The 18,118-nt window shown below is 40.8% G+C and overlaps 1 protein-coding gene across 2 annotated transcripts in view; it reads left to right on the top strand.

Annotated features, from left to right (window-relative positions):
- wu:fb63a08 (MAM and LDL-receptor class A domain-containing protein 1) overlaps positions 1 to 18,118 on the top strand; it is a 63,802-nt gene that overhangs the window by 34,543 nt on the left and 11,141 nt on the right. For both annotated transcript variants that reach the window (XM_053651452.1, XM_053651453.1), the window contains exons 13-26: positions 29 to 166; positions 390 to 646; positions 4,696 to 4,849; positions 4,974 to 5,111; positions 5,236 to 5,492; positions 5,721 to 5,805; positions 6,246 to 6,479; positions 6,783 to 7,039; positions 8,776 to 8,860; positions 9,243 to 9,542; positions 9,715 to 9,971; positions 10,243 to 10,327; positions 15,730 to 15,963; positions 16,171 to 16,427. In XM_053651452.1, coding sequence (XP_053507427.1) covers positions 29 to 166; positions 390 to 646; positions 4,696 to 4,849; positions 4,974 to 5,111; positions 5,236 to 5,492; positions 5,721 to 5,805; positions 6,246 to 6,479; positions 6,783 to 7,039; positions 8,776 to 8,860; positions 9,243 to 9,542; positions 9,715 to 9,971; positions 10,243 to 10,327; positions 15,730 to 15,963; positions 16,171 to 16,427 — 2,738 coding nt within the window. The remainder of the gene's footprint in view (positions 1 to 28; positions 167 to 389; positions 647 to 4,695; positions 4,850 to 4,973; positions 5,112 to 5,235; positions 5,493 to 5,720; positions 5,806 to 6,245; positions 6,480 to 6,782; positions 7,040 to 8,775; positions 8,861 to 9,242; positions 9,543 to 9,714; positions 9,972 to 10,242; positions 10,328 to 15,729; positions 15,964 to 16,170; positions 16,428 to 18,118) is intronic.

The raw sequence follows: 18,118 nt of genomic DNA, 5'->3' as shown, positions 1-18,118 counted from the left end.
ATAATTGGTCATGGATTGGATTACACAGGTTGCTCATGGAGCTGCAGCTTTGACCAAGATGAATGTGGATGGGAACAGTTAATCCAGGACAGTTTTGATTGGGCAAGATGGTCTGGATCAACACCCTCTGATTACACTGGTCCAACCAGTGACCACACTACAGGAAGTAAGAGAATGGTCTAAAAATGCTTTTGTTTGACATAAATTTAAATGCAAATGCATAGTGTATGGTTAATAAAAATCTTGTTTAAGATAATTTTCTTTAAGTTAAAAAATATATAATATTTGCTTTCCCTGTATAGAAGTATAAATGCATAATCTAAAACCACTTGATCATATAAAATACTTTAATTACATTATTTTACTACTTGTTGCTTTCTACTTTTCAGGTGGCTTTTACATGTATATTGAGGGTGATGGAGTCTACCATGGTGACTCAGCACGGATGATTAGTCCAGTGTGCAATACTTTGGGCACCCAGTGCATGACCTTCTGGTATCACATGTATGGTTGGGCAACATCCATGATGCTTAATGTTTACCTGCTAGAAGAGAACCATGCCACCAAAATATGGTCTAGAGATAATAGTCAAGGCAACCACTGGCACCTAGCTCAAACTGAGATCAACCCAATGGGACCATTCCAGGTATGTATTGGATAAGCAAAAATGCAGGATTGTAAAACTACAATTAATGAGTTATTTATTTATTTATTTTCCATTTTAATTTATTTATTCATTTTCATATGATACATTTACATGTGATTCATTTTCATGTGATTCATATTCATGTGATTCATTTACATGTGATTCGTATTCGTGTGATTCATATTCATGTGATTCATTTTCATGTGATTCATTTACTGATTTGCTTCTCTTTAAATCCAGTTTTAGACTGTGATATTACAAACGTCTTTCCAGATTATTACTTGCCACACTGTATGAGATAACCCCAGTAAAATTGCCTGAATTCTATAATATAATTTGTTCACCATGTTTGGTTTAAATCCTCTAAAAACAGATTTGCAATTGACTAACATTACTCCGTTCCAGTTCACATCCTTCAAAGCACTGGCATGTTTTGTTTACTCTCACAATCCCCCAAACACACACACACCCAAAGTCTCCATAAAAAAAAAATAATTAAAAAAATGAGACAGCAGTGTTTCCCACAATAACCAAAAGTTGTCCACAATGTGAAAACAACTCGGAGAGTAAGCTGAACTAACCAACAAAATTACCAAGACAAAAAGTCCCAGTCAGAGAAAAAGCCCCCACTGACTTTAAGTCTGATAAACAGTCTGAGCACAATAACAAATATAATGTCCTTAACTTTTAAAGACTTGTAACAAATAATATATTAGTGTAGGACATAAAGCCGAGGAAAAAACACTAATACAATTAAATAAACAGAAACTCTAACCCAGTCGGAGCCTCAAAACAGAGAACCACATTAATACCGAAGTAGATTTAAGAGGAGTGAGTCCACAAAATCTAGGCGAAGTAATGCAACAACGATATCTTCAATAAAAATCTGAATACTGTAGAGCTGGAAGGCCGAGTGCAAAAAATTAAAACTAAAAGAAGAGCGAAAAAGACGCCTCTGTGTAGGTGATGCAGTTCACCCCGATATCAAGAGTTTAACATAGTCTCCTACTTCCTCCGCTGAAATAAAGTCCTTCTGAACACCATTATGTGTAATGCGAAGCCGAGCTGGGTGAAGTATTCCATAGCGAGCGCCCTCAATACCACGAAGTTGACGCCGAACCCCATTAAATGCGGCCCGGGCTGAAATAATGAGTTATAACAATAGATTTTTATTATGTGAATAGTTTATATTGTAAGGTCTTTTGGACATGGAAGATAAATTCTCATATAAATGGTTTATTGAACCAGGCTACTGTCGGTTGCAGCCATGCCAGCTTAGAACAACAACACAAGAAAACCAAAAAGTAACTGCACACTCCCCCCATTCCCTCTCTAATCCCCCATCCCCAGAACTCTCCCATCTGTAACTACTAACTATTGCAGTTGGGATGCTGATCTCTCTGCCCAACATTAGGTGGGGTTAGGGTTAAGAGCACCATACCATGAGCACCAGGGACAGATGGGAATCCCAGTCATGCTTATGTTTCATGGTAACAATGGCAAGCTGTTCTGCCAGGGTCCTGCTTAATCTCTCCACCAGGCCATTGATGTGGTGATGCAGGGGTGTTGTGTGGGTTTTGTGGATGCCCAGTCTGTCACACATGTCGGCATTCACTCATGACTCAAAGTTACACGCTTGGTCACTGTGGATAACCTGTGGGACAACAAACCAACTAAAGACCCCACTAATTAGGTCCTTGACCACCATCTGTGCCTCTTGGTCAGGTAGCTCTTTTGTGAAATTTTTTGGCTCATTTTGTGAAACAGTCCATGGCTTTCAGTATGTACCTGTTCCCCTGTCTGTGACTGTCCTCCCCAACCCTTTCCATAACCCCCCCACCACTCTTTCTGGCAACTGTTGCAGCTGGGCATGTGACTGTTCTGAGGGGTCACCTGTGGCAGAAATCCACATCCCTCTGGAACTGCCCCCATTAGAATCCCTGGTGGAGGCAGCAGAGTTTCTTTGTGACCCCAAAGTGTCCAAATCTCACAGCCCCATGGACAGCCCTTAACATTGTGTCCCTCAGGGCTTTCAGAACAACCACCTGCCACCTCAGCTCTCCTGTCACTGGCTATTTCCATGCCCTTAGCAACACTCTATCAATCTGCCTTAGAGCATGACATTTTGCCCACAGTCCCTTAGTTGTCATGGAGAGCACAGCCACTATCTCACAAGGTGGCCACTGTTGTGCCTCCACGCACAGGAGCACTGGATGTAGGGCCACGTCAGCCTCCTGTTTCTGCCCCCACTCCATTGTTTGTACCCCCTGAAGGTCCCAACAAATAGCCACGTCTGCTCAATTCAAAGCAGCAGCATCCTGTCCTTGTGTCTGCAGTTCCGCCTCACGCATGTCCTATCATTTACAGTAGCAGCACCTGCTCACACTACAGGGGTGCAACAAGAGTGCATAGGTATTGGATTATGGTTCACCCACTCTATGCACCATGCTGAAATCGTACGATTGGAGCTCTTCAATTCAGCATGCCACTTGGCCCTCTGGTTCTTTAAAGGATATGAGCTGCTAGAGTGTTCAGTCCTGACAGTAAAAATAGGCCACAAAGGTAGTATTTGATATGGTGAAAGGACAGCAGCACAGCCAGGAGTTCTCTGAAATAAGCCACAACCCTTTCTCCTTTTTGGCCCACTTGAGACAACACGCCTCTCACCCCTATGTTACTTGCATCAGTGTCCAGGAGAAATGGCAGGCCAGTTCAGTCACCCATGTTGGTTTTAATGGCTCCTGTGCCGCAGCTCTGATTGTCAGTATGGCACCTCACTGTGTGGTCCTGGCGACTCATGGCCACACCGTCTCCCTCTCCGATTCCCTCTCAATCTCTTCTTGCAGGGACAGGGAGTATGTCAGCTGTACTTCCATGCACAGCTCAGGTGGTGAGAAAGCCTGCAAAAAGCGGTCACAAGCCAGCTCATTCTGTATGGCTGAGGGCATGGTGCTGTATGCTCTGTGGGTAAGGCTTTCAATGTCATTTGCTAGCTAGCATAGATGTTCCGCCAAAGTACATTCCCCAGTGCATCTTTGCAGTGCTCCCACAAGAGCCCTGTAATGCTTCTACTTGCAAACAGGATAACACATAGTCTGTGTGATTTGAATTGAGCATAAAAAGCTTCCCAACATGCCTTCCCCAAATACTTCGGCGTTTTTACTGGAATTGGAGATAACATGAAATGGGCGCTACAATCTTTGTTTACATTCGTGGCCTGTGGGGTTGGTGGCAGTGTGTCCCTGCAATTGAGGCTAGAACACAGCTTTGCACCCAAGCCTGCCTCCATGACTAGTCTCCCAGTTGTCTCCTTAATGCATCCCTTGTGCTCATCCAGTCACTGAAGCTCCTCCTCAAGGTCAGCCAAGGACTTTTTCCAAGCGCTAACATTTCCTATGGCATCTTCTACCTCCTCCTCCACTTTAATACGGACATGGCATTCAGGAAACATCTTCTACCTCATGCTACAATGACAGCTAATCTAACAGCTAACTGTGCAGCTAACTACCTAGGTGTGGCTCCCAGATGTGTAATGGATAAAAGTTTTCTTCTGACACCAATGTAACATCTTTCCCCACAGTAACACAGAAGGTAGCTTCTTGCATAAACAGTTAATTGAACCAGGCTGCTGTCAGCTGCAGCCTTGCCAGTTTCGAACACCACCACAACAAAACCAAAAACTAATTACACACTCCAATTTCCTCTCTAATCCCCCACCCCCCAGAGCTCTCCCACAACCCACAATCCTAACTTTTTAAATCCTCCTCCCTCAAGTCCCCGTAGGTCGTTACAATGTCTATCTTTGCCATTTCCATTTACCTGAATTTCCTATTAATACAAAATTAGAAATTGGATCAATGTATTTACAATATTATGATGAAAATTAATATTACATGCAACTAAACTCCTAAACAATGTTTTTTTTTTTTTTTTTTTTTAACAACTTAAGTAATGTGCCATGAATCTACTCTTAAATAAATTTAGTTTACCTATTTGAGTATCTGGGAAGATTCATATCTGTTAAATTAAAAAAAAAAAAACTGTTTCAGATTATTGTGGAAGGCATTAGGGGTTCAAATGCTCAATCAGATGTGGCATGGGATGATGTTATCATAGTACATGGAAAATGTAGAGCAGTTAGCGTAATGCCAGAACCTGAGGTACCATCACCAACCAGTGGAGACCTGTCTATTACTACCTCAGGTAAAGTCTGAATTAAAACTATTCTTATTCATTAAAAAGAATCAGGCATTTGATTTCACTGTTGTTATATGTTGTATGTGTAGTATGTGAAATTGATTCAATAATTAATTCACTACTTTGACAGTGTGTGGAATCAACTGCAATTTTGACAACAATCTTTGCACATGGACACAACTGTTGACCGATGTTTTTGATTGGACGAGACACAGCGGTCCCACCCCTACATCAATGTCTGGGCCCTTGTCTGATCACACAACAGGAAGTAAGCATCCTAATTTACTTTTAATATAACTGAGGATCATTCTGAGATTAGCAGATATGCAAATTGTATCCAAAATAAAATTATATCTATCTCTCCCCCTCTTTCTCTACTTCTCCATTACCAGCTGGTTACTACCTGTACATTGAGGGTGACAGCGCCGTTCATGGAGACACAGCTCGACTCCTTAGTGAGGAATGCTTTGATGTGCAACCCCAGTGTCTGCAGTTCTGGTACCACATGTACGGCTCCAGCTGGACCATGGGCCTGAGTGTCTATTTGTTGCATGGGAATGTGGCTCAGGAAATCTGGAGAAAAAGAGAAAACCAGGGGGACATCTGGCATCAGGCTCTAGTGGATATCAAACCCCATGATAAATTCATGGTCTGTTATATTAATGTGTGTTATATCTCTAGAATGAATGTATACTTTTATGTAAAAGGCTAAAATGAAATTATATTATAAATTATAAATCATACATACATTATAAAAATTTCAGAAGTTGTCCCTTACAAGACTGTTCAAGTTACAGGGATGAAGTCATTCATGATTAGTTCTATCTGGTGAACAAGGTCTAATATCAATAAAGCAAAAAATGTGTCTCAATTTTAGATTTTATTTGAAGGACGCAGAGGAGACAGTGCTAGGTCAGATGTGGCTCTGGACGACATATCTTTATACAGAGGACCCTGTGCAGGTGCTTTTTAAACAGCTTTTATAAACATCAACATTCAATATTAAAAAGTTTTATTGTTAGTTTTGCGAAGAGACTGAATGTTTTATAAGTGGGGAAAGACTCTGTTGCATGGTTGTATGTAAAATCTTTTAGGGTTCCAGAAAAAGGACAAATCAAACCACATTTATCTAGTAACACTACATTTATAAAAGAGTATACAATGTTAAAATATGGAAACACTTTCGAAATAGTTCTTTATTTTTGATGTTTTTATCTCAAAGTGTTTGTTAAATGATTGATTTCAATAAAAATCATGTCACCAGTTTAAATTAATTACATTGCATGAGTATTACCAGACAAAATAAAATTGGCCAAAAGAAAGAATAGTAAAAATGAAGCTAAATAATCATATATTTTCATATTATAATTTGAATCAATCCAATAATTCTTGTGCTCTGCAGGTTTATTGAGCTATCTGACTGTTTCACCTGCACCTGGAAAGCCAACACTAATCCCGACAGTCACCAACCCAACCACAAAATCTGCATTTTCACCTGTGTGCACATTTGACTGCAATTTTGACAACAACCTGTGCACATGGAGTCAGTTAGTGACTGATGTTTTTGACTGGACAAGACACAGTGGAACCACTTCTACAGCAATGACTGGCCCCTCATCTGATCACACAACAGGAAGTAAGCGTCCTATTTATGAAATGTATTAATTATCTCTTAATATATATATATATATATATATATATGTATATATATATATATATATATATATATATATATATATATATATATATATATATATATTAAGAGAGATTGGAACTGTTTCCTCAAATCATTGTAGTGTACATTTTGCCTAAATTTTGAGAGGTATAAAGTGGCATTTATTTACCATTTAGTGCAGAACATTATTATATTTCGGCTTTAATATAAACAAGCATAATTCTTTAGCAATATCTCTAATATTCTCCACCTGTCCATCACCAGCTGGTTACTACCTGTACATTGAGGGTGACAGTGCCACTCATGGAGACACAGCACGTCTCCTCAGTGACGAATGCTCTGATGTGCAACACCAGTGTTTGCAGTTCTGGTACCACATGTACGGCTCCAGCTGGACTATGGGTCTGACTGTCTACCTATTGCATGGGACTGTGGCCCAGGAGGTCTGGAGAAAGAGAGAAAACCAGGGGAACATTTGGCATCAGGCTCTAGTGGACATCACGCCCCACGGCAAATTCAGGGTCAGTCTATTCAGAAATGGTATTAATTACAACCTATGTACCGTGTCTCTGAGAGTTGATAGATCAGAATTTCAGCTTTCATTTCCTAATATTTACATTTAGATGTGTAAGCAATGGAGAACATGGCACTTTTTGTTTGAACCCTCCCATTTTTCAAAAGAACTGAAATATTGGCACATGTGACTGACAGGTGTTTCTTGTTGCGCTGTTGTGCCCTTTCAGATTGATTGTTAAACAGTAAATATCTCTGAATGTCTACTCTTGGTTTGAGCCCTGGGTTTTTCTTGTAAAGGCTACATTTGTTGTTTAAAATCATAAACCAACAGAAAGACCAGAGAGCTGTCTATGGGAGAAAAGCTAGCCATTTTGAATCTGAGAAAAGAAGGAAGATTGATCAGAGCCATTGCACAAGCAATGGGCATAACCAGTACAAGAATTTGAAATGTCCTGAAAAAGAATGAAACCACTGGTATACAAACAACCAGACAACAAACAGATAAAGCATGGAAAACATCAGCAATTGATCACAGAAAGAGTCTGAGAGCTATGAATAAAAATCCAAAAATAACAGTCACTGACATCAACAACAGCCTCCACAGGGAGGGGGAAAGGTATCACAATCCACTGTTTGAAGAAGACTGAGAGCAGCACTATAGAGGCCATGCCAAAAGATGCAAACCACTCATCAGCACTAAGAATCAGAAGGACATTTTGGAATTCACAAAAAATACTGAGATGAGCCACAAAAGTTCTGAAACCATGATTAACCTCTACCAAAGTGTTGGAAAGGCTAAAGTGTGGAGAAAGACAGGATCTGCTCATGATCCAAAACATACGAGTTGATCGGTCAAGCATGGTGGAGGTAGTGTCATAGCATGGGCTTGCATTTCTGCTTCTGGAATGGGCTCACCAATTTTTATTGATGATGGAACCCGTGATAGTAGCAGCAAAACAAACAAAGGCCTTCATAAGGGGGAAAAAGTGGAAGATTTTGGACTAACCAAGTCACCAGACCTTAATCCAGTTGATCAGCCTTTCACCTCCTGAAGAGGAGACTGAAAGGAGAAATCCCCAAAACAAACAACTGAAAGAAGCTGTGCTTCATGCCTGGAAAAGCATCACAAAAGAAGAATGCAACAGTTTGGTGATGTCAGTGGGTTGCTGGATTGATACACTTATTGCAAGTAACGGGTGTGCAACCAAATATTAAGTGTTGTTGACTGTAATTTGCTTCAAGATTGTCTATTCCTATACTTTTGCTCACCTAAAAATTGGCTACTCTGCCACTAAAATTTTGCTCTATCATATTCATCTTTTGATCTCAAACGGAAATGTCTTCATTGTATAGCAAAAACAATAGAATTGGCTTTGCTGTTCCAATACTTTTGTAGGGGCTGTAATTAGAACACAGAACAGCAATGAAAAACAGCAGTAATAAGCAATATCATAGTTGTTTAAGAAAATCAGATGCTTGCCATTATTTATAGTTCTGAAACATCCTATAAAATATATACATTCTGAAGAGGCATGAATCTAAGAGGCATGGAGAATATTTTAAGACTCAAGAATCCATAGTTAAATAGAAAACTAAGAATACAATTCATAGATGTCCACAAAGACATGATGAATAGATTTAAAAAGTCTTTACTTATCACTTAGGTCCTCTGGGTAGCTGAGAAACAGCCTTGTGAAAGCCTCTGGCATTAGCAAACCTAATAATTGTGATTCACTTGCAGATTTTATTTGAAGGACGTAGAGGCCACAGTGATAGGTCAGATGTTGCTCTGGATGATGTCTCCTTACACAGAGGACCTTGTGCAGGTGCTTTTGTTTTTACTAGAAACTACATCCAGTTTCAAAGTTAGAGGTCCAATCAGTAAAAGCTCCATGTAAACAGCAAGTGAAATGAAGTTTAATGTTAATTTTTTTTAAAAAGTTTTTCTACATACAAATCTCAACAATGGGAAAACATTTTTACTTTTGTTGCATTATTGTTAATGCTTTTTGTTCTAAATTTTAACAGTGTTCAATTCATTTTTTATTATACTTATATTGGAATTCAACAGCTTGATTAAAATTCAGTGGCATGCCATTTATAAGATTTAAAAAATCAAGACAAAATATAGAATAAATAAAGATTGTCTTATTATAATTATTATTAATGGTATCAGTCAATGATATTAATTATATTTTTGCTATATAGGTTTACTGAAAGATCCAACTGGTTTCCCGTTGCCTGAGCTCTCAACAGTAATCTCTATAGTCAGCAGCACAACTACACCTTCACAACCACCTACAAAAACCACTACAGTCATGCCTGTTCACAGAAATATCCCTGCACCAGAGAAATCTGCTTTATCACCTGTTTGTAGAATGAACTGCAATTTTGACTACAATTTGTGCACATGGACTCAGTTATTGACTGATGTTTTTGACTGGACAAGGCAACAAGGCTCCACCCCTACAATGATGACTGGTCCTTCGTCTGATCACACAACAGGAGGTTAGCATCCTAATTTAATTTTTATATAGTGCTCAGAGTAGGTCGCTTTGTTGCCAAGCAAAGTTGTGTATATTAAAAAGTGATTTTATTTTGCATTTAACACAGTAAACTCATGCTGAACCTAAAATTTATGTCTGTCTCTCCCCCTCTTTCTGCATCTTTCCATCACCAGCTGGTTGCTACGTGTACATTGAGGGTGACAGTGCCACTCATGGAGATACAGCACGTCTCCTCAGTGAGGAATGCTCTGATGTGCAACCCCAGTGTCTGCAGTTCTGGTACCACATGTACGGCTCCAGCTGGACTATGGGTCTAACTGTCTACCTATTGCATGGGAATGTGGCCCAGGAGATCTGGAGAAAAAGAGAAAACCAGGGGAATGCCTGGCATCAGGCTCTAGTGGACATCACACCCCATGATAAATTCAGGGTCAGTTTATCAACATTTTAAATGCAATATTTGTTCATGTTTGTATTAAAGTGTGTTCTGTCTCTCAAATGAAAATGTTTTGTAACAATCTATATTGAAAATATTATGAATACATTCTTAATGAAGATTGGAGAGTTAAAGAAAATGTCAAGGTTGTCCATTATAAGAAGAGACATTAAATATTTTACATATTATTGAGTTCATCTAGATATCTGATTAGTATTGTCTGGTTAACAAGCTCTGACATCAGTAAAAATTTGTCTATTATTAGATTTTATTTGAAGGACGCAGAGGAGACAATGCAAGGTCAGATGTGGCTCTGGATGACATCTCTATACACAGAGGACCCTGTGCAGGTGTGTATATAGATATATATATATATAAATTATATCAATGTTCAAGACTGGGGTTAAACTCAGTAAAGCCTTCATATAATTAGCAAGTCACTTAAAGTTTTTATGTAAGTTTGGAGAAGATGAAAATATAACTGCAATAACTGAATTCTTAGAAAAAGAGTTGCCCAAGGGTTCTTTGATTGGTTAGTCATTCTAGGTTTATGTGTAATGTGTTCTATGTGTAAAATCGTTAAGGGTTCTACCAAAAGGACAAACCAAAGCAATGTTAAGTTTCTATATTTACTTTATTATATGTTTCAAAATATTTTTAAAATCCAACCATATTTTCTAAATAGTTATTCATTTCTGCTCTTTCAGTCTAACAGTGTTTGTTAAATTATTATGTTCAACATGCATTGTGTCACCAGTTTACTTTAAATTACATGGACTTAATGATATGATAAAATATAACCGACACAAAATAATTGATAATTAACCTAAAGCTAAATAGACTACATAAAATGACATCTTAGCAAGTTAAAATATTTAAAAATAGTTACATTTATCTATTTTTTAAAATAAACCAAATATTAGATTACTAAACATACAGTACTGTGCAAAAGTTTTAGACACATGCAAAGAAATTAATTGTTTCTACATTAAGAAAAAGAGTAAAGTACAGTAAACAGTAGTAAATGAAACAAAGTCAATATTTGGTGTGACCAAAAAAAAAAAAATAGTAGTCTCCGGTACTATTTGTGCAGTTTCATAAGGAAACGAGCTGGTAAGTTTTACTGAGCATTTTTCAGAACCAGGCACAGTTCTTCTGGAGACTTTGACAGTCGCACTTGCTTCTTATTTTTGCAGAGAAACCCAGCAGCCTTCATTATATTTTTGTATTTGTCTGAAAAGTGGTACTTTACATAATATGCTGCTTTCTGAAATGACATACAAATATTTTTCTGTAACATTTAATTTTGTGCTAGAAAACGTTTGGGATACGCATGTAACCCTGTTCCCTGAGAAGGAAACACAGCGTGAGCTTCATGCTGTATGATGAGCCCTCGCACATGACTGCTATTTGAAGCTTGTGTGAAATCATGCCTATTTATAGGCCTGCCGTGTTCAGTTGACGTGGCAATTAAGCACGGCGCGTGATATAAAGCGGCACCTGTGAACCACTCTGTCAGCCTCTATCTGTAGTGAAGACACAATTCTCAGCCATGCCCAGTATGACAAAGCTACACAACATCTCATTCCCTTCTCAGGGAACAGGGTTACATGTGTGACCCAGATGTTCTCTTTCAAAGGGAACTCAATGTTGCGTGAGCTTCACGCTGTGGGAATGAGAATAGCCACAGATACTGATGGTATGGCCTTTTCGAAGGATCCGAGTATGAGGGTCCCTGCAATACACTCGAGCCCGGGGTGGAATGCATGTCCAGTCTGTAATATTGAATGAATGTGTGCAGCATAGACCACCCCACCACAGCACACACATCCTGTAAGGGTACCCCTTTGGATAAAGCCTTTGAGGAGGTGACCCCCTAGTGGAATGAGCCCTTATTCCCAGACACAAGACCGTGTGCCTCATAAACAATAGAAATTGCTTCCAGTATCCAATTAGAGATGCGCTGCTTCAACACAGCATCTCCTCTATTGTCGCCGCCACAGCAGAACAGCAACTGCTCCCACGTACGCCACTGGCTGGAGCGGTGGACATAAGTACAGAGAGCTCTTACTGGACACAGTAGGTGTAATTTCTCTTGTTCTGGTGTGAGGAATGGAGGAGGGCAGGAAGCCCGCAACACTACCAGCTGGGCTGCAAACATAGGCACTTTAGGAATATAATCCATCCTAGGATATAGGAAAGTCTTGGCTAATCCAGGGGCAAGGTCAAGGCAGAAAGGGGCAACAGATGAGAGATATCAGGGCCAGCAGAAGAGCTACCTTTAGAGTCAGAACCTCCATGTTAGAGGATGTTGCCCCACAGAGACTCCATTAATAGGGGCATGGGTGACTGAAATGGCGGCCATGTAGACCCTGATTGTAGAAGGTGCCAACCCTGCTGAAAAATGTGCTTGAAAGAACTCCAAGACTGTAGCTATTGTACAGTTCACTGGGTCTAACTGACGTTCCTCACACCACAAGACAAAACGTTGCCACTATCAATCATCAGAATCTATGAGCTGGTTCCCTTAGGGTCCGGACCCACAGTTTCCATAGTTCTGGCCGAAGGTGATAAATCAACTCTCAGGCTTGAAACAGTAGATCCCTGCGAATGGGAATCTCCCAAGGAGTGCCGTCTAGCATGGATATTATCTTTGAGAACCATATACGAGGTGGCCAATAAGGTGCTACTAACAGGTGATGTAGATCTTGGCAAACTATCACTAGAACTTGTGGGAGCAGAGTGATCGGGGGAAAAGCATACAGATGTGACCTTGGCCACATGTGCAACATGGCGTCCAGCCCCAATAGTGCTGGAGGAGTGAGGGAGAACCATAGCGGGCAGTGTGTTGTCTCCTCGGAGGTGAACACATCCACTTCCGTTTGGCTGAATCTCCACTATATGGACTCCACCACTTGTGGATGGGGCCTCCAATCCATGGGATTCAGTCCCTGCCTCGACAGGATGTATGTCCCTTCATTCCAGTTTACCAGAATGTACATTGCACTCACTGAGAAAAACTTTCCCTCCACCTGGAGAAGAATTAGTTGTGCTTGCCTGAACAGGGGGCAGGAACGTAACGTCCCTGGTGGTTGATATATGAGACCATCGCTGTACTGTCTGTCACAACTAACACATGGTGACCTCTTAATTGTGAAAAAAATTCAATTCAGTGCTAGAAATACAGCCAGCATTTCTAGGTGACTTATATGCCACTCCAGATGAGGGCCACTCCAGAGACCATGAGCTGGACAGCCATCTAAGATCGCACCCCAGCCTGTGAGGAAAGTGTCTGTCATTACCATTCTGAGATAAGGAGATGCCCCAAGAGTGTGACCTGAGGCTAGAAACCGTGGACATACTCCCATCTTTTTTGGGGACCAGGAAATAATGGCTGTAAAAACAGGGTATATATTCTATGGCCCCTTTTTCCAAGAGGGATCTTACTTCCTGCGCTAACATCGGGCTCTGCTCTATGCTGACTACTGTGGTGAGCACATCTCTGAACCAGGGGGGTCGAGCTCTGAACTGTACCCAGTAACCCTTTACTATGGTGGACAGAACCCATGGAGACACATTTGACAGTAGTTTCCATGCTGTTAGATGGTCTTTTAGTGACATTAACTCTTCCACATTCTGTTGGAGGGAAAGCAGCAGATTTCCATTGCCCTGTGACAGCTCGCTGACCAGAGAAGACTGAAAACTTAGGATGGCATTGGCTAGGGCAAACCCTACAGTAGTACTCGGGGTTAACTGCCCTAACAACCTCATGTCCCGGATACTTCCCTCCGTGGCCCATCAGGACTGCTCCTTCTTTTGCTTATATTTTCTCATTTGTAAGTCGCTTTGGATAAAAGTAAATGAATAAATGTAAATGTAAATGTCTGCTTGGCCGTTATGATAATTCTCAGATCAGGCCTACTAGCAAGCTGCGACTGTGGCCATCTGCTGGCACATCACAGGCCATCACACTCACCTTCTGTGCTTCCCTCGCACTAGTGCTGGCCTGGGCTCCACTTGTGAATGTCTGGGTGAACTCAACACGACAGGGAAGGAACAGGCTGAACACTGCCATTTGCTCTTTAGCCTCGTGAAACCTGTCGGCGATGGGGTTAACCGTGCCAACGAACAGGCTGGAAGGTTCAAAAGGGCGTCCAGAAAGGAGATCTTATCTTTATACCCCTGCCCTGAGAGGTTGCGCCATAGGTACCACTCCGATGCAACCAAGCTACCCATTGGATGGCCAATATGACAGGCTATTTGCTTGGTTACCCGGAGAGACAAAGCCGTGGTGCGACAAACGTCTTCCACTGCCTCAGGCCCAATTCCCTCCCTGTTGTCAAGCTCACTCAGCAGATCTGCTTGGTAGACCTGTAACACTGCCATTGTATGCAGTGACCCACAAGCAAGACCCGCTGCTGCATAGGCTTTGCCAACCAATTCCGAGGTGACCTTACATAGCTAAATTACCTGCCATTGATGGAGAGAGGTAGTTTGCAAGCGCCTCCTCCACCTATGGCGTAGCTAAACAGCTGTGCTGTTCACTCCCGACGATGGCCAAATAATCTGACGTCGCAGGATTATAAAAACAGCTAGTATATGGTCTTCCCCAGAAGCATGATATTTTGTCATGCACTTCTGGAAAAAAGGGTGTTTTCTGCAGTGTGAGGGAGATTTATATTCACTGGGGAGAAAATTGTTCATCCAGGCTGCTACAAGCTACTTTCTCTTCCCCGGGCCAGTGTAGATTAAGTTTTTCTACTGCCCTAGTAATCACTTCAAGCAGCTCTTTTTATGCTTAAGAGTTGCTCTCCATTTTTTTTCGTGCAATGGCAAACCCTTCTGGCTCCTTGGAGTCAGAGAGGTTGTTTTGGCTTTCCATAATGGAAGGAGTCACGACGCGAGCTCCAAAATCCGGCGGCAAGCCAGTCCTGGAAGACAGAGCAAGAAATAGAGCAGCGCTCATCTCCGGCTCCTCTTCCAGATCCATACGATAACCCCAGGACCTGAGCCAACTGGCTGCCTTGGCAGTGGCCGGCCCAGATCCGTGAGGCTCTTAAATCCAACTCCCTTCGGCCAAGAAGAGTGTGAGCTGTGGAAAGTGCTCACAATGCGACATGCAGTCTCTGTGAAGATAATAAGCCTGACGGCATAGTTCACAGGTGCCGCTTTATATCACGTGATGTGCTTAATTGCCATGTCAACTGACCACGGCAGGCTTATAAATAGGCATGATTTTACACAAGTTTCAGATACCAGCCACACGCGAGGGCGTTTCCCACAGTGCGTAGCTCACATAACATTGAGTTCCCTTTGAAAGGGAACTAATGTTTGGGAATCTAAAATGTCTATTGTACTTACTTCATAATGTAGTCATAAAATGAAAAAAACTATAACAAAGTTTGTACTAAAAAATGTAGGGTGCTAAAACTTTTGCACAGTACTGTATTTCTAGATATTTTTTTTACTATTTTTTATTTATTTCAAGCTTAAAATAGTCTTGCATTGACAGACAGTTTTGTCTGTTTTAAGCATTTACAGTATTTCTAAAAATTAGTAATAAAAATAGAAATGTTTAAAAATTGGTTTAATAATCTTATATCTGGTTCACCAAAATCATAGAATAGGAAATACAACAGGAATAGGACTATATTCAAGACAATTTCACTTGCTAAAATGTAATTTTTTACAGTGTAATAATAACCCTTATTATTATTATTTTAATTCATGCTATCGTTTTTGGGCACTATAGATTTAATACACCATCAGACTGTTTCACCTGCACCTGGAAAGCCAACACTAATCCCGACAGTCACCAGCCCAACCACAAAATTTGCATTTTCACCTGTGTGCACATTTGACTGCAGTTTTGACACCAACCTGTGCACATGGAGTCAATTAGCAACTGATGTTTTTGACTGGACGAGACTCAGCGGTCCCACTTCTACAGCAATGACTGGCCCCTCATCTGATCACACAACAGGAAGTACGAATCCTCATTTATTTAATAACTTCAAATAATTAAATTATTATATATTGAATAACATTTTAAAATATTTGAGAGTTTTAAAGAGACACTCATTTGCTATTTCATAAGGAACATTATTATGTTTTGACTATAATATAAAAAAGCATAATAAATTCAGTATCAGTATCCCTTGCCCATCTGCTTCCTCCACCTCTCAATCACCAGCTGGTTACTACCTGTATATTGAGGGTGACAGTGCCACACATGGAGACACAGCACGTCTCCTCAGTGAGGAATGCTCTGATGTGCAACCCCAGTGTCTGGAGTTTTGGTATCACATGTATGGTTCCAGCTGGACTATGGGTCTGACTGTCTACCTATTGCATGGGAATGTGGCCCAGGAGATCTGGAGAAAGAGTGAAAACCAGGGGAACGGCTGGCATCAGGCTCTAGTGGACATCACGCCCCATGCCAAATTCAGGGTCAGTATATTCAGAAGTGGTATTAATTACAACTCATTTATCATGTCTCTGAGACAAGCCATTAATATATAGGCCGCTCTGAAAGTATTAGAAAAGCAAGGTTAATTCTTTTGTTTTTGCTATACACTGAAGACATTTCAATTTGAGATCAAAAGATGAACATGAGTTAATACATCAGAATTTCATCTTTCATTTACTAATATTTACATCTAGATGTGTTAAGCAATGGAGAACACATTTTGTTTGAACCCTCCCATTTTTCAAGTGATCAAAAATACTGGAACATGTGACTGTCAGGTGTTCCTTGTTCTGCTGTTGTGCCCTGTTAGATTCATTGTTAAATATCTCTGAATGTCTACTTGTTAGAAAATATCCAGGTTCTTTTCAGAGAGTTTAGTCAAAGCTTTCATTTCTAGGAGAGTAGAATGACAAGAGAAGAGGTGTGTGTTGCCCCGCTGCACACTCCTGCTCAAGGCCTTGGGAGAGTTGCCATATGATACACACACTTCATATGGCAAGGTCTCTCTTTATTCGAGAAGAACAGAGTATATATTGAACACTTATTGTGCAATAGGCACAAGTGTCAGTTGTCCATTGGAGGAGAAGAAACAGAAAATGGGCATAATTGCCTAAGAACAGAGCAGTGTAGAAAGATAATTCCTTCCAAATGACGCACAAGAAAAGGTGAAACAGGCAGCACCACATGACCTTGAGGACACCGAATATTGCTATCTGCCCTGGGTGTGCATTTAGAAGCATAGCAAAAATACAGGTCACTCTCTGTGGTATTAGACTGTAGGAACATAATGTCAATGCCACTAGGGATGTGAACATGCACGAAAATGGCGAACACAGTTGAGGTGTCAACATGAGGTGAGGATGAGCTCTCTTTGGCAGCCCATTTGGCCACTTCGTCAGTCAGACAGTTACCCTTTGCAGCTTCCGAATCGCTTGGGTTATGGCCACAAACTTTAACTACAGCGAGTTATTTAGGAAGCAAGCAAGATTCTACCAAATCAGAGACAGAGCGTAGAGTGGGAAATGGGCTTACCACCAGCAGCCTTAAAACCATGGCCATGCCACATTTTACCCCAAAGGCATATCTCAAGTCAGTGTAGATGGTTACACCCTGATCATGTGAAACATGACATGCTCTTCTAACAGAAATCAACTCTGTGGCTTGCACTGATTTGAAAGGTATTGAATATACTCCATAAATGATGTTAGGTAGCAAACAAACTGCATAGCCACATAGTGTTATAAAATCATAGGGTTTTTGCACAAAAGCCATCAACATACACGTGAACCTCACTCTCAAAGGGATGTTAAGAAAGGTCTGAGCAAATATATGAGGTCTCAGAGATGTGAGTGAGGCAATTATATTCGAGCCAAGCATCAGGGAATTGATTTGAAGAACCGTGGGACTGTTAGGGGCAGTTATTGGATTTATGGTGAGGTTTTGTGTGGCACAAAGAATGACTTCATAGCCCGAACAGAGCTGTGCCATCATGTGCTGTGTTTGGAGATTATTCACAATTGCAATAACCTGATGTGGTGCATGTAAAGTGAGTGACTGAGAGAGAACAATCTTTTCAGCATCCAAGACGAGCAACGCAGAGGCAACTATGGCCCGTAAACAGGCAGGCATGCCCTGTACCACAGGGTCAAGGATATTAGACAGATTAGCTTCT

The sequence above is a fragment of the Ictalurus furcatus genome, chromosome 20 (genome assembly GCF_023375685.1).
Source record: "Ictalurus furcatus strain D&B chromosome 20, Billie_1.0, whole genome shotgun sequence".
NCBI lineage: Eukaryota > Metazoa > Chordata > Actinopteri > Siluriformes > Ictaluridae > Ictalurus > Ictalurus furcatus.
Note: the sequence above shows the minus strand (reverse complement) of the source record. Positions and strands in the feature narration are given on the sequence as shown.